At 28.0% G+C, this 16,521-nt stretch overlaps 2 protein-coding genes across 3 annotated transcripts; both read left to right on the forward strand.

The window, feature by feature from the left end:
- The first annotated feature begins 2,542 nt into the window (after nucleotides 1-2,542).
- Nucleotides 2,543-8,091, forward strand: LOC108346029 (uncharacterized). Of its 2 annotated transcripts, XR_001833766.2 has the most exons (7): nucleotides 2,543-3,008; nucleotides 3,652-3,688; nucleotides 5,150-5,386; nucleotides 5,478-5,525; nucleotides 6,287-6,735; nucleotides 6,830-6,997; nucleotides 7,713-8,091. XR_001833766.2 is itself a non-coding variant. In XM_017584954.2 (6 exons), exons 1-6 carry the CDS (start codon nucleotides 2,710-2,712, stop codon nucleotides 6,900-6,902), a joined length of 1,143 nt encoding a protein of 380 aa, XP_017440443.1. In that variant the 5' UTR covers nucleotides 2,543-2,709; the 3' UTR covers nucleotides 6,903-7,208. The 2 variants fall into 2 exon arrangements, 1 of the variants encoding a protein (XP_017440443.1); XM_017584954.2 differs by lacking the exon at nucleotides 7,713-8,091 and having other exon boundaries at nucleotides 6,830-7,208.
- A 5,667-nt stretch (nucleotides 8,092-13,758) lies between these two features.
- LOC108345106 (ribosomal RNA-processing protein 8) lies at nucleotides 13,759-15,912 on the forward strand. The gene is made up of 9 exons (XM_017583679.2): nucleotides 13,759-13,971; nucleotides 14,057-14,118; nucleotides 14,233-14,284; nucleotides 14,446-14,560; nucleotides 14,656-14,750; nucleotides 15,160-15,266; nucleotides 15,354-15,468; nucleotides 15,544-15,588; nucleotides 15,705-15,912. The coding sequence occupies exons 1-9, from the start codon at nucleotides 13,849-13,851 to the stop codon at nucleotides 15,774-15,776; spliced, it is 786 nt and encodes a 261-aa protein (XP_017439168.1). The 5' UTR covers nucleotides 13,759-13,848; the 3' UTR covers nucleotides 15,777-15,912.
- The last annotated feature ends 609 nt before the right edge of the window (nucleotides 15,913-16,521 follow it).

The raw sequence follows: 16,521 nt of genomic DNA on the forward strand, positions 1-16,521 counted from the left end.
CTAATCACATGTAACCAGAATCGTTGCATGCTCACAGCTCAGAGAAAAACGGACAGAAAAAGGGAGACGACTTACCAACTGAAGAACGAGAAATTGATCGGTCCAAACTCAAGCCCTCAACGCCAGGATCGCCTAGGCACTTCCTAATCGTTGAACAGATAACTCAGCAAGAAGAAAATTTAGAGAGAACTCAAAAAACTCTGAGGGATAGAGTTCTTGAGAGATGAAGTGTTCTTAGAATAATAAGAAGAGTTTATAAAATTTCAATATATATTATCAGATTATTTTAAAGTAAAATAATCGATCTCATTATTCTAATACTCCATAACACTCTATTTTTCAGGTCTTTACATTATTTATTATTTATAAAGTAAAACCATAAATATTGGAAATGTTGTATATATTTATATATGTATAATTTTTTTATCTGGAAGCGAACATATGTAAAAATAGAACATTTTTTCTCATTTGATAAACTTCTTAAAAAAAATTTAAAAAAATAAAATGTTTAAATTAACTTACATACAAAGTAATATATAAACAATACCGGATATCATTTTTAAAACTTTTAATTTTAAATGAAAAAGCTATTCTTTTTAATTTAAAATAAAAGTTTGTCTATATATATATATATATTAAATACATAAATTAAAAAAATAAAAATTTGAAAAAGGAGAAATTAAATCACTAACTAAATTTGTATTCATAAATAAGAAAAAAAAAAACTAAAGTTATGTGTTAAGTCATAATATGAAGATGATGGTTAACAGGTAGTAATGATTTAAGTAAAAACTGTAGAATCTTTTATTCGAATCAATTTTCGAAAACAACCAAATTCAAAAATGGACACGTGGCCAACATAGAAGAACTATGATCATTAATCTCTGAAACATCGCCATTCCACCCAATCATTCCCTCCTTTCTCACGTGCCAGCTTCTTCATCAGTGCCACAAATCCCTCCCTCCTCAAAATTGCCGTTCCCCCAAATACAGCTCGCATTCAACACCATAATATATATATATATATATATATATATATATATATATATATATATATATATATATATATAAATTAACTTTAATATTGTTTTATCTATCATTTTAGCTTTTAATATTCATCATCATATTACTTGCTAAACTCTATTACTTTTTATATTTTTATTATGGGAAACATTATTTATGGATAAACATTTCAAATTTTCACCTTAGATTCGGTCAAACCATAATTAAAATCTGGTCAAAGTTTATTTGGTTAAGATCAAACTCTGTATTTATTGTGACTTTATTTCTTAAAAGCAGTAACTAACTTACTGCTATTTTAATACACACATTTATGACTTGATGTTAAATTACGAATGCCAATTAGTAACTAGTTTAAGGAACTTAAATATGAATTTCTGAATATTAGAAAGTACGTTATAAAAATGTTTTTTTAATTCTGAAATGCTGAAATTACATTTAATGCATTTTTATGAATATCTTTAGGAAGTAAAAAAGAAAAAAAAGTGATATAACATTTTCTAGAAGATAACATTAATCTGTACATAAAATTTTATAATAATTTTATTTTAATATTAATTAATTTTGAACTGGACTTTTCTTTTTTAAATTACTCACAATTTTCTTGTTCAAAAATATAATATATTTAATTCAATTTATAATAAATTTAGATATTTTTAATCAAATTTTTAAAATTTTATAAAAAAATATATTAAGTTATCCAAATAATTTTTCATATATTATAAAATATGATGTTTTGTATTAATATAAAATAGAATTAAATATGTCTTAAATTTTGATAAATTTGTCACTTTTCCAAATTTTCATATAATTTAGATATATCTTTCAAATCTAAATGAATTAAATTTTTATAATACATCAAATTACGTTTTAAATTACCTTTTGATTTTTTTTCAGGTTTAATACGTTTTATGTTAAATATTAATTTAGAATACCTTTAACATGAGAAAAACATATATATCTAAATTAACATTTTTAATTCATTTATTTTATAAATTTTGAAACTAAAATTTGATAAAGATGAATTTAACCCTATAAAATAATATTCTATTAACATAAAATGTTGAATATTCTTTATAGTTTTCACCTAAAAAGTATTAAATAATAAGAATAATCTCATCAATTAAGATGAGTTTCATCAATTAATACATGAAAACAAAGATAAAATATCATAATAAAATAACACTTATCTCACCTACTTTATGAAAGGAAATTAAACAAAAAATTAATTAAAAGTATAAAATATTTAAATATTTAATAAACTAACAAGTCTAATAAAAAAATAAATTCAAAATAATCAAATATATCAAAATTTAACTAAGGTTAATTTAAAATAGAAGAGAAATATTTAATTCTTATGTTGTTAACATGTAACTAAAGAAGAAAAAGTGTTTTTGAGTTTTGATACTTTTAAGAAATTTAAGTAATAATGAATTAATTTTTTATAAGAAGAAAAGTGAGTGATTATTCAAAAAGAAAAACCCTAAAATAAAACGTTAAATGGCTACTTTCCTTTTGTGTTTGTCTCTCCAACCAAACACTCCCTAGCTCACCACATGAATATAATCACCTCCATTCACTCCAGAACCTTCCATTGTTTCAGTCTTTCAAAATTAGCCTAACATTTAATCTTCAATTTTACTTTCTTATTTTTAAAATATTCTCTTTATTTACTTTTTCTGTGTTTCAATGGGAGCTGTGACCTCCTCCATGGCGGCCAAGTTTGCATTCTTTCCGCCGGATCCGCCGTCGTACACTGTGACGGAGGAGACTGATGGGAAGGCGAAGATGGTGGAGGTGGCAACGAGGGAAAACGTCGACGTTTTGAAGGTTCGGACTGAGAGAGGAAACAGTGTTGTGGCTTTGTATATTAAGAACCCGACGGCTTCGTTGACTTTGCTTTACTCGCACGGTAACGCCGCTGATCTGGGTCAGATGTACGAGTTGTTCAGCGAGCTGAGTCTTCACCTCCGAGTTAACCTCATGGGGTTACTTTCTCAAACCTCTCATTTTTTTTTCTTTTACCCATTTGTTCATTCAATTATAATGCTATTTTGGTTATTTGTTGGTGTGAATTTGTTTCCATATTTAGATTATGTTTATCGTTTTAGATTTTTTTTTTGTTCCTTAATTACATCTTCAGTGCAAACAATTCAAGTTTATTTTTTCCATCCACATGTTTGGAATGAAATTTTGTTTAAGGAAACTGAAGCTAGTTTTGGAGGGGGGGCTGTCGGGGGAGGCGGAAATAACTTCTACTTTTTATGTTTAAAGTTCGGTCTTTGAATTATTCAAATTTGTTCTTTCACTAAATTGGCAAAAAGACCGAATAGTTTCTTAAATGGAAAAATTAGGTATTGTATTGTTAGAGAGATAACATAGTTTTCTTAATTTTCCTGAGAAATAGAATTTATCACATGCTTTCTTGAAATAGTATTTGTTGGTCGAGTTATACCTTTGATTAATTGTATTTGGGGACCTAATTTTCTTTTTTAAGGATTGAATTTTAGACTACAACACCCATTCCTCATTTTAGAGAGGCTGAAATGGGATTTTCTTTTTGTTCTATTTGTGCGCCTGACTGGAAACCTATAGAAATTTCTGAAAAGATGGTTGTTTTCCTCTATGTAGTTATGACTATTCTGGATATGGACAGTCATCTGGGAAGGTATGTATACTTTTATTATCTATTTATATTAGTAAGTTTATCACGTATATTAGTAGTGAATATGAGATACATTTTTTTTTGTATAAATAAAATTCAAAATAAATAAACATTTTAATAATATAATTCTAGTGATTACTCTTAAATATATAAAACTATATTTTAAATTTAGAATATCTAATTTAATTTTTAAACTGTGATATAAGTATATTTTTCACTGTTGGTACTTTTATTTAAAAAGTATTGAAAATTAATTTAGAAATAGGCATATGTAAGTTAAAAATTAATGTTAATAAAATAAAAGAAGAGGACTCTTGTATGGGAGAAAAAAAGGAAAGTAGGTTGAGATGACTGAAAGATTATTTTTTTGTTTAGGTGCTGGCATTCGAAAGAAAGAATATTGAAAATATCTCACCTGAGAGTGAGAGTATTACTTTCCGAGTTGTGTATCTTTATTTATAATATAAGAATATTTTTTGAGGCAGATTTTAAGAATTTTAAAAGTACTATATTCCTTAGTGTGTGTTAGATACTAGCCAGAAAGTTGACATGAGATGAACTGACTGAGAGTTAAGAGAAAACAACTCATTGTAACGTTTAATTAAATTAAAGTTTGGGCTGAATTTTGCTTTTTGCTTCTAACTGGATGGAGAAAAAGGAAATGTTAAATATGGTTGACGTAACGTACGATGGAAGATTAAAGTTCGTTTGGGGCTACCAATTGCTATCCAAACGCACCTGTATTTCATTTGAACTTCAAATAGTAACCGTCGTATTAACTATAATTTTAATTTTATAGTAAGCTTTAATTTAAATAAATGCAGTAAATTATTTTTTTATCACTGATGTTTGCATGACTGTTTAATGAATTCTTTATATTACTAACATTTTACTCAGATTTTACAAATAACTTAACAATAAATTGTTTTCTACTCCCTCAAAGATGTTTATATTACATTCTCTTCCCGTTTTATTTTAGAACACACAGCTGAAAGTCAAATATTTGTTATATTTTGAGTTCATTTTAAGGTAATTAGTTTTCCAGAGATTTTACCCCTAATGTCGATTCCTGTTACGATGAATAGTAATTAGTCTTGAACAGCTACCATCAATTTTTTTGATTGTAGAACTAGTTGTCGAATAGGATCAAATGTCATTAGGAGATCTATTATTCATAATCATTCACTTCTTTCTAAGAAGTTCGAATATATTGAAAAGAATTAATAAGTTTAACTCAGTCATCTCTTAGGGGGACAGTATATTTAAAGGAAGAGAAAGGGGAGTATAATTTTAGAATCTCTTAGGGAAGAGATGAGTAATTTATTTTAAATTTAAGAAAGATATTTCTACTGAAAAAAATTAATAAAGATAAAAGGGAAAAAGGGAGGAAAGAAATCAGGGGTAGAGATTGCTTCCTGCAGGGTAGCTTGGGTTAACAATTTGATATTTTTTCTTTCTGGACAGCCTAGTGAGCAGAACACTTATGCAGATATAGAAGCTGTTTATAAGTGCCTGCAGGAGAAGTATGGGGCAAAAGAAGAAGATATTGTTCTTTATGGGCAATCTGTTGGTAGTGGACCAACTATAGATTTGGCTTCTCGTTTACCAAACCTTAGGGCTGTGATTCTCCACAGTCCAATCTTATCAGGCCTTCGTGTCATGTATCCTGTGAAGCGCACATACTGGTTTGACATTTATAAGGTTCTACCTTTATCAATGCTAATGGGTGAATCATAATCGACAATGTTCAATTTTTGTCCATTTTAATTTTATTGATCTGCTTTTGATGCAGAACATCGATAAAATTCCCTTGGTGAATTGTCCCGTTCTTGTGATTCACGTGAGTATTCTTCTCATCTCTGACGGTACTTATATTTATAGTTAGAAAGTAGATATATCATTATATAGAAGATGCTGCAATATTGAAGTAATTATATGACTTCTTTTCTATAGTTTCTTGTTAAATACTTCTTTGGTCAGTGAATATTTTTCTTACGTCTACTCTCCTCAGACCTCAATAGAAAAGGAGCCTTGTGCACTAGGTCACTTCCTCCTCCTCCTTCTCCCTAACTTATATTAGTCTCTGGTGTTTATAATTTTGGTTTGGTTTCTGTACATGCTCTTATCATTTCCACTTAATAATTCATTGGACCATATGAACTTAAATTAGGTTTTTAATTGCTGATTCTCGACCATCGTTGTTGCTGATCACTGATTGAGCTTCCTATATGCATTGTCCATCCACAATTAACTTGTCTGTCTCAAATATGCCAACGTATTTGAAATTCTTGCACCAATTAGTATTCTAGTATCATATGTCATTGGTCAGTATTTCAGCCAGTCTTTGTATTTAGATATTTTTGAAATATTTATGGGTTAGAATGTTTTTTCAACTTTGATGTGAGTGCACCAACTACACGCATATGGTCAGTATTTATTAGATATTTGGTAACATATTTATGGGTTGGATTATTTCTTTCATTGCTCAACTATATTTGTAAGTGAGCATACGAATTACGAGATACAACTAAAGTTTGTGTTTGAACTTTCAGTTACGTTTATAGAGTGTGATGGTTCTTTGTGTTGCCTTTTATATTTTAGGGAACAGCTGATGATGTAGTGGATTGCTCCCATGGGAAGCAACTTTGGGAAAATTGTAAACAAAAGTATGAACCCTTGTGGATTAAAGGAGGAAATCACTGTGATTTGGAACTTTACCCTCAATATATAAAGCACCTCAAGAAATTCGTTACTGTCATCGAGAAGTCACTACATCAAAAAACAGGATCTGGTCATATTCCTGATCCACAGGACAAACCTAGGAACAGCATAGATTTTCGGGAGAAATCCAGACCGAGCATGGATCTTAGAGAGAATTTGAGGAGTATTGATCAAAAAGAAAAGCCTGGTGCAAGCACAGTCACAGACCATAAAGAGAAGTCAAGAGCCAGTATAGACAGGAGAGATAAATCAAGAAAGAGTATAGATCGCCCTGAGAAGGCATATCATGGAGCAGATATACCTGAAAAAGCTAGAAATAGTATTGACCGGTCAGATACAAACCTTGTTCAGTGTATTTTAGTGTATTAAAATGATGCATTTGATGATGTTTTTTGACCTCACTTTTCTGTTTTGTGGTTGCAGCTTTGGGGAGATGGTGAGATCTGTTGGATTGTGCAACATCGATTGTTTCAGGCCCACAGCCACTCATGCATAAAGAAGATGGTGGAGCGTATGCATAGCTTGTATTTTTCTCATTAATTATTTCATTGGTTGCCTTTGCCAAGGTCCGTGCCCTTGCCTTGGAAAGAGGTAGCCTACCCTGGCCTTTAACTTTTTCTCTTCCCAATATATATATGATTGGTTGGTGGGTTGTCTGGGGTTAGGTAAATGTTTCATTGTGTCTGATTGATAGGAAAGTAATTTAACCAAGTAGAGATTGTAGCCCAAAAATCACCTTCGAGTTCAACTTAATAATCTAACCTTTGTGGACATGCTAACATAGATGCATTGAGTTTGATTCTATTATTGGCTTATGGCTCTATGAACTTGTTAAGCTTGCCACCATTTTAGTCTTTGTAGTTTACCACGATGATTTTGGCTGTCTGACCAACCGAAGGCCCATATGTGGGATCATCAAAATCTTATAGCAGGGGGATGTTCTACCCAGGTGTTTTAGTTTAGGGAAGTTGTGTTTATTAGGTTGGTTTTGTTTAAAGAAAATTTTCTAATCATATGTTATATCCAAAAGGTTTTTTCTATCATAAGAAAAAAAATAAAGCTAATCCAAACATAATGCTTTTGTCATAAGGAAGGAATATGTTCTTGAGCCAAAAACAGGAAGGATTATGTTTATCAGCTAAGTCTACAAATTAAAAATGTTAATCATCTCAATCCGTGACACCTGCACTGGTCAAGCACTATGATGTTTTATCTCTATAGAATATTTAATATTAATGCACACGCTCAAAGATGTTGCCACTTTGGTTTGGTGAAGCACTAAGAATCCTCATTTCCATTCACACAGTGTAATACAAATCTATGATATATCCTCAGCTGCCAGGAGTCAACAAAGATGACCCGTTTTTTATATCAACTCAAGAGTCAATAAATGAACTGAGAAAACTAGCAGATGGTACTATTTACCTTTGTTCGTATACTGATTTGAGGACTGACATACATACTACAACTACATGTTCTTGTTCTGGTTTTGCCTTTGGCGATGAGGACAAAGAAGAGAGACAGTGAGGGGCATGAAAGTTGTGTCTATTTCAATCGGTATAAAGTTGGTTTCTCCAACAAAGCTTGTATTAACCTGACTTGAACACTTTGGAGTGGCCCTTAATTTCGTTGTTTTATGTTTTTCATTACGATAATGATGAAAAGTGTTTTGCATTTACGAATTAGTTATATTTTATGTATTTATTAAAAAATTTAGAGAATAAGGAAATAGATAGTAAATATTTAAGTTTATAATTAAGTTTTGAATACAATAAACTTGAAAAATAATTTGTAGGTTTAGAAAGTTAATATTTACGTAAAGATATATAAATAATAGATTTTGTAAAAATATAAAAAATAAAAATGTGTAAATATAAAATATATTTTTTAAAAATAAAATATATAAAAAAATATGTAGAATAAATTTGTTAAAAAATAAATTGATTTAATATATATTGTTAGATTAATTTAATTAATATATTGATAAATTCGTCTAGATGTTGTTAGATTCCTAATCAGTATATTAACATATATATTCGACTAATATTTTTCACCTATGAAAAACAACTCTTCTCTCAAAATGAATCTTTTAAAGATATAAAAAGATATAGATAGAACATGTATTTTACATCGGTCTAATAAAAAAAATGTGAAATTTTCAAATCATGGCGGTCAAGAGGATTTGTGAGAGATGCAAAAGGAAAATGAATGTTTCTTTCTACACCTTTCCACATTTTTATAAAATTTAAAACTATCCTTTACATTTCAAAAATCCTACATTATATTTTTTTTCTTTAATGAATTTTAAAATATGTTGAAAAAAGAATTTAACAAATTTTTAAATTTGTTAAAAAATATTTTAAGATTTTGAAATTTGTTAAAGTTTTTAAAAAATCTTTTAACAAAATTTTGAAATATGTTGAATGATTTTTTTTAATGGATTTTAAAATTTGTTGGAAGATTTTTTTCTTCAACTTATTTTAAAATTTATTAAAGGATTTTTTTGAAAATTTTAATGAATTTTTAAAATTTCAAAATTCATTGAAATTTATTATTTTTAGGATGTGAAAGTACAGGAGAAATGTGAAAAGATGCAAAGTGAAATATTTAAAGAAAATATAGATGTGAGAATATAACAACCGGCCCAAAATTCTAAAAGTTGTGAAGAATAAAAGTAAAGGGTGTGAATGTTAAGAAAAACGGGTTGAACCATTTCTAGTAGTAAAACAAAATAGGGTGTATAAAAATGAAAATGAGTGGTGTTAAAATCATGAATTAGACCTAAAAATATTGTAAAAATGAACGCTATGTTTTCCTTTCTTTTTTTTCTCTCTTATCATTATTTATATTTTTACCTTTTTCATTGAAATTTGCTATTATTATTTAAAATATTTTTTAAATTTAATTTTTATTTATCACTTATTTTCAAAAATAAAATTTATTCATTTTGGACAAAATTGATAATATTTAGGGAGAAGTCCTTTTAACAACACGTTTTTCACAAAAGTAAAATAGCACAAGAGAATTGGTACAACACCCTATACGAGTTGTGAAAATGATAAAGATCTTCTTGTGTTTTAATTTGAAAATATGTTTAGAAAAAAATTCCTGAACTTTTCTTAGGATTTGAAATGGAAGACACACTTTAAGATTGGTTACCACTAAACATGAATTAATCCAAGTGGATTATATAAGTGTGAAGGTTTGCATCCAAAAGAAAAACATGCTTATGTAAATAAAATAAAGAATTTGAAGAATATAGGTAAAGATTGGCATAAACAAAGAATTTAGAAGAAGTGGAATAGAAGATAACAAAAACTAAGTAAACAAAATGGAGGAGATTTACGTAAGATGGAAGAAGGAGAGTGTCACTTGAAGATAGCAAGAACTTGTATTTTCATGATAAACATCCTTTAATTGTATGATCTTAACTCAAATACAAATAAAATTGTTAATTATACCAATTTTATAAGTAAAAGAAAATATAATAAAAGGAAGAATAATTCTAAAAATTACAATAAAATTAATTTCTATTTTACAAACAAGCATTTTTATTTACTTAAATCCAATAAAGATCCTACTTATCCCACAAAATTATCAACCTGATATTAAATACTTAAAAATGTGGATTTGGTTAACTAAAATAATATTGTCTAATTCTTATCAAAGAAAAATAAATTAAAAGACTTTTAATTTTACACCATGTAGAATATATATTGCCTTGTAACTTTATTTTATTTTATGGAATTAAGAAAGCATGGAATGATGGTCACATGGTTTGCAAGAATGATTCAAAATCTCCATGGGAGATGGTTGATAAAAAAAATTAGCAACTTTCATACATGGAGCTACCCATCGCGAGGAAGATGTGTCTTTGATACCATTGGTCACATTACCCTTTTACCATAGCTTATACTGTGCTTGGAGTCACTCACTCACATTAGGTCTTTAGAATATATGTATGAAAGACTTTAATATATATATATATATATATATATATATATATATATATATATATATATATATATATATATATATATATATGTGGGTTTGCTCACATTCAGAAAAAAAAATATGTTCATATATTATGAATTTTAAGTTTTAATGTAAAGAGTATTTGAATAATTTTCATTCTCAAAACTAAAAAAAAAAACAAGAAACCCTAAACCCTTACTCACCTCTCTCTCATTCCTTATTCCTCTCAACCCTTTCTCTTTCATCTCTCTCATTCCAACATTCTCTATATCATTCTTACATAGCTCTAAACGAAAAAATCAGAAATACTCACATAACCCTAATTCACCTTCCTTGCTTATTTAATTTGTTTCTCTCTCATCTCCGCCCTCTCTCACATCTACACACCAACCCACAACAACGCAATTTGTTGTTCTTTCACTGTTCGTCCATTTGTTTTCTACTTTAATAATAAAATAATTGATGATGTTGATTTTTTATTAGAGGACTGTGTTATATCTTTTTTCTTTTTGATTGTTATTAAATTTGTAAAAAATTAAAGTCTACAATAATTTCAAAACTACAAAAAAACAACAAGAAACCCCACGAAAAGGACGTTAGCATCAACCCATAAATAGTTGCAAAACATTTAGTTTCTACAATTTTGATAAAATCATAAAAATGAAAAAAAAGTAGAAGTTATTAAGTTAAACTATGAGCCTAATTTATTAAGTTTAAATTCCAAATTTGAAATTCAATGTGTTTTGTTTTTCTTAATTTCACTTATGCGGCAAATGATAAATGAGAATGATAACATCATGTTCATATTGACCAAACAAGTTGGAGATGCGTATTGTTTAAAATAAACTTACATGATGTGATATATATCTATGCAGTTTTTCTTGGAAAGTGCTTAATATTCTACAATTTGCTCAAATCTAGAAGATGAGTAATTTGTTAGAATATTTTTCTTTTTATAAAAATGAAATGAAAATATGCTTATCAATATGACACATTCGAAAGGGAACGAACATTGGTCTCTTTTCTGAATAAGGGAACATAGTCAACAACAACAATTTTCTGTGTTCATAACTCTCTTCAATAATTTGTTCCTGTTAAATCATTTAGTACGATGTGTAGGAGTTTCATTTTTTGATGTGTTTTGACTTTGGTTATGTGCAAAGAGGTGAAAAGTATAGTCCAAAATATTGTTTTAAGCGGAAAATATGTTTTTAGAATTATTTTTAAAAAGACCTCAGGAATCGATTTTTTGGACAATGACTTATCCCTTCCGGAATCCCCTAGTAACGGGTTTTCTCTTCTGGAAAATATTTTCGGACAACTTAATAGTCAAAATATCAAATCTCTCTATAGATAAACTACTAATTCTAAAATTTAAAAAGAAATTTAATAACAATCACACAACCTTCCAATCAAAAATCAACATCAACATCAATTATTTTATTTTGTTATTAAAGTGAAAAACAAATGAACGAACATAACAAGAGTAACAAATTGTAATGTCGCGGATTACTGTGGTGAGAAAGGATGGAGATGAGACAGAAATAAATTGGATAAGTGAGAAAGGTGGATTAGGATTAAGTGAGGGAGGTGAATCAGGGTTATCTGAGTATTTCTGATTTTTTCAGTTGGGATGAGTAAAGATTTTGTTTTGTTGTTTTTAGTTTGAGAATAGAAATTATTAATATCATTGACCTTAAAACTTAGAATTCATCCATAATCTATAGAGGTATTTTTATTTACTAAAATCCAATACATTTTATTAAAAATGTAACAACTAAAAACACGTATGTAAGCCACACATGTGTGTGTATATATATATATATATATATATATATATATATATATATATATATATATATATATATATATGTATGTACATATATGTATATATATGTACGTACGTAGATATATGTACGTACATATACGTACATATACGTACATATATCTACGTACGGACATATATCTACGTACATATATATCTATGTACGTACATATATATACATATATATATATGTACATACATATATATATATATATATATCGTGGATTCTAAGTTTTAATGTTAAGGGTATTTTAATGATTTTCATTCTCAAAACTAAAAAAAAAAACTCAAAACCCTTACTCACCTCTCTCATTCCTCTCAACCCTTTCTCTTTCATTTCTCTCACTCCAACCTTTTCTCTGTCATCCCTACTCTAGCCCCAATTGAAAAAATCAGAAACACTTGCTTTTAAACAATTTGCTTTTGTAAAGAGTTGAGTCATTGACATATTCACCTCAATTTCACCATCTTCACTAACCTCTCAACCCTCCCGGCCAATTACCAATATGTCATTATGTTTGTGAAAATTAAATAAAATTATATATGACAAAAATTATAAAATGAAAACTCATTATAAAATCATTTTTTTGTAAGAAATTGTTTAAATACGAATGTTTTTTTATTTTTTCCAGGCCAATTATCAATTCCTTTTGATGTCATTATGCTTGTGAAAATTATATAAAATTAGATAAGACAAAAATTATAAAATGAAAACTCATTATAAAATCATTTTTTGTAAGAAATTGTTTAACAACGAGTATTTCTGATTTTTTTCAGGTCAATTACCAATTCCTTTATGCTTGTGAAAATTTGATAAAATTATATTAGACAAAATTTATAAAATGAAAACTCATTATAAAATCATATAATTTTTTGTAAGATTCTTTAACGGCAACTGTTTCTGATTTTTTCAATTGGAGCTACATACCCTGAATCTTAAAACTTAGAATTCATAATATACAAAGGTGTTTTTGTCTACTAAAACTAAAATCCGGTACACATTTGCAAAACGTACCAACTAAAAACAAGCGTATATTAGAAAACTCCATATATATATATATATATATATATATATATATATATATATATATATATATATATATATATATATATATATATATATATATTATTTTAAAAATATTATAATTTTAGTTCAATAATATATGAATAAAGATATATTTCAAAGACTTATTGATTTATTTAGTCGATTAATGTTTAACCTGATTTTAGTTTTTTTTTAATAAATTGTTATAAAGTTGTGATATAAAAATTATAAAATTCATAAAATCAATATCGGTTTTATTTAAAAGGTTTAATTTATTAATTTAATTGCAGATACATTTATTATAAATGTTTTCCATTATATTATATTTTTATGAATTAAAAATTGTTAAGATATAGATAAAAAAGTTAATTTTGAAGAAGATGCATGATATAATTCATTTTTACAGTAAATATATATATCCGTTAACAAAATTAAGTGAAAAAAAGAACAAATTTGATAATGATAAATCAAGGAACTTTTATTTTTAATAAAAGATAGTAAATTTTTATTTTCAATCAAAGAACCCTAGCACCAGTTTGATAAGCAGAGAAAAAGTGACAGAAAAAGGATTTGCAGAGCTAAATCAAAATCTAAACAATGGGTGAGAGTAAGAAACGAAAGAGACGAGGAGGCAAGAAGGGTAAGGAGGAACAACAGGCTATTCCTTCCCCTTCTGCGAAGCGCATAAAGTTGAAGGAACCCTCCACCTTTCTGGAAAAGGTACTGCATAATCAAAACACAACCTTTTATTTGTAAATTTATGTTTTTTTTTCTTGGTTTGATGGGAATGGTTTGTTTGTCGCAGATGCGAGCGAGGTTGTCTGGTGGGCATTTCAGGATGATTAACGAGAAGCTCTACACTTGCACGTATGTTATGTTGTGTTGTCTGTTCGCCTGTTTTATTTTCTTCATTGTTTTCTGCACCTCAAACTTAGATTTTCTGTTATATGTTGTTCTTTATGTTGTGTCATGTCTTTTCAGTGGAAAGGAGGCTCTAGATTATTTCAAGGAAGAACCATCGTTATTTGACATGGTAAGGGTTCTTTTAACTCACATTCTTTAGATATAAAAAGGAACTCATGATTTCTTGTGTGATTGAACCAAATTTTGTTTCGATTTTTCTGGCATGGATTTTAGTGGTTTCTATATCATTCTTATTGTCGGTCTCAATTTGTCTTTCATTTATCTGGCTAGTATCATGCAGGATACAAATCGCAGATGTCAAATTGGCCTGAACAGCCGGTTAATGTAATTATCAAGTGGCTGAAAAAACAGAGCCCTTCTTTTGTTATTGCTGATTTTGGTTGTGGTGAGAAGTTACTCTGATCCTATTGCAAATTTTCACTTTTACCTGATGCCTAAGTTCTTTTGCTCATTTTTAGTGCCTTCATGTTTCTATTCCAGGGGAAGCACTCATTGCTAAAACTTTGAAGAATAAAGTCTTCTCTCTGGATCTTGTCTCTAGTGATCCAAATGTAATTGCTTGTGACATGGCAAATGTATGTTTTCCTTCTTGTAAGCCTGTGCACATTGGAAGTTACTTTTAGAGCATCAGTAGTAATTTTATTTTTCATCCATCCTTGTCATTATTCATCATAATATGTGAAAAGTCAGTTTATGATTGGTCAGTTTTTGGCATTCATTTCACAAAAGTGTAATGTTTCATGTATTTGGAAAATAAACATTATGTGATCATGAATATTTTTATTGATATGAATATTATGATATGCTATTATTACTGGTAACATTGCAAAGCAAATGCAACTGGTCAGGCTTCAGGTTTGCATTTTTTGTTAGTTTCAAAATAAACGAAGTAGAGTCCTAAACTGAGAACTGTCTCAACTCAAAGCACTTATTTGAAGGTTATAAACCAGATTACTTACAAGTGCTTCTGTGAAATATTGGCAGACTCCCCTTGCCTCCTCATCTGTTAACGTTGCTGTGTTCTGTCTTTCATTGATGGGAACCAACTACCAAAGTTACATTGAAGAATCAAATAGGGTGCTAAAGCCAGGGTTTGTTTCCTTTTGCATGATCTTAACTTCTCTTGGTGGACATTGCATCCCTACTGAGAATCTGACTTGTATAGTTTTCTTTAACAGTGGCTGGCTTTTGATAGCAGAAGTTAAGAGTAGGTTTGATCCAAATACTGGAGGAGCAGACCCTGAAAAGTTTTCAAATGCTATTTCTGAGCTAGGTTTCAAATCTGTAAAGAAGGTGTGGATATGTTCATTTCGTTACTGTAATTAACTTGGATTTGAGTTTTGCTAACTGGTGTTTACACCCATGCAGGACTTCTCAAATAAAATGTTTATTTTGTTTTACTTTACAAAAAAGGTATGCAGCAAATTGCAGTGAATATATATGATTTCATTTTTTTTTTCTCCTTTGTTCTTTATATATTTGCAGGATATAATCATCTCTACTGATTCATCTTACTGTTATGTGTGTAGGATAAGCAAATTTCTAAGAGGAAGGAGATTGAATGGCCAACACTTAAACCTTGTTTGTATAAGCGTAGATGATGTTATAACATTTATTTTTTTCCTTTTCTCTGTACTCAAATGTTATCTGTATCAGTTAAATCGTTCATCTTTTTTAATTTTAGCATACTGTACCATTTTTTATAATTTTAAACGTAATAAACAATTATTATTACAATTTTCCAACTTATATTTGTATGAATAAATGTATAAATTAGTTATTTGTTAAAAATAATTATAGTTTGTAAATATATTGGTATGTATAGTATCAAATTGTAATTTAAACGGTTATTACTTAGGCAAAAGAATATTTAGTGTGAATGGGAAAAGAAATATTCAATGTAAATGAAAACAACTTTAAATAAAAATTAAACAATTTTTAGTATGAAAAAGCTTAATAATAATATGTATATCACAAAACAACTTGATTTCGGGTTAAAAATAACACCTAGTTAGGTAATTTAATTTAATTTAAATAAAAAATTATTTGTAACAAACCTGTCAAATATAATTTAAAAATAATAATGATTAAATTTTTAAATTAATAACAATGTTTATCATAATATTTTTAACATTGATATTAATAATGCACATTTAATACTATAATTGAATTTAGCTTAATGATAACAACTTTATAAAATAATTTGAATAAATAACAGCTACAATGCCAATTTTTTTTTATTTAAGCATAAATTCTAAATTCTTTAAGTATATTAAAACTTCTAGTTCTACTTTTTAATTTAACATTTTACATTTTAATTCTATATGTCCATAACTTTATAATAAT

Source organism: Vigna angularis, chromosome 8 (genome assembly GCF_016808095.1).
Source record: "Vigna angularis cultivar LongXiaoDou No.4 chromosome 8, ASM1680809v1, whole genome shotgun sequence".
NCBI lineage: Eukaryota > Viridiplantae > Streptophyta > Magnoliopsida > Fabales > Fabaceae > Vigna > Vigna angularis.

What these genes read in the sequence shown, in the direction of transcription:
- LOC108346029 (XM_017584954.2), top strand. Translation starts at nt 2,710, where the DNA reads ATGGGAGCTGTGACCTCCTCCATGGCGGCCAAGTTTGCATTCTTTCCG. An exon ending in ATGGACAGTCATCTGGGAAG is followed by an intron (nt 3,689 to 5,149) that starts GTATGTATACTT and finishes CTTTCTGGACAG; the next exon opens with CCTAGTGAGCAGAACACTTA. An exon ending in GCTAGAAATAGTATTGACCG is followed by an intron (nt 6,736 to 6,829) that starts GTCAGATACAAA and finishes TTGTGGTTGCAG; the next exon opens with CTTTGGGGAGATGGTGAGAT.
- LOC108345106 (XM_017583679.2), top strand. Translation starts at nt 13,849, where the DNA reads ATGGGTGAGAGTAAGAAACGAAAGAGACGAGGAGGCAAGAAGGGTAAG. An exon ending in AACCATCGTTATTTGACATG is followed by an intron (nt 14,285 to 14,445) that starts GTAAGGGTTCTT and finishes TTATCTGGCTAG; the next exon opens with TATCATGCAGGATACAAATC. An exon ending in GTTTCAAATCTGTAAAGAAG is followed by an intron (nt 15,469 to 15,543) that starts GTGTGGATATGT and finishes ACACCCATGCAG; the next exon opens with GACTTCTCAAATAAAATGTT.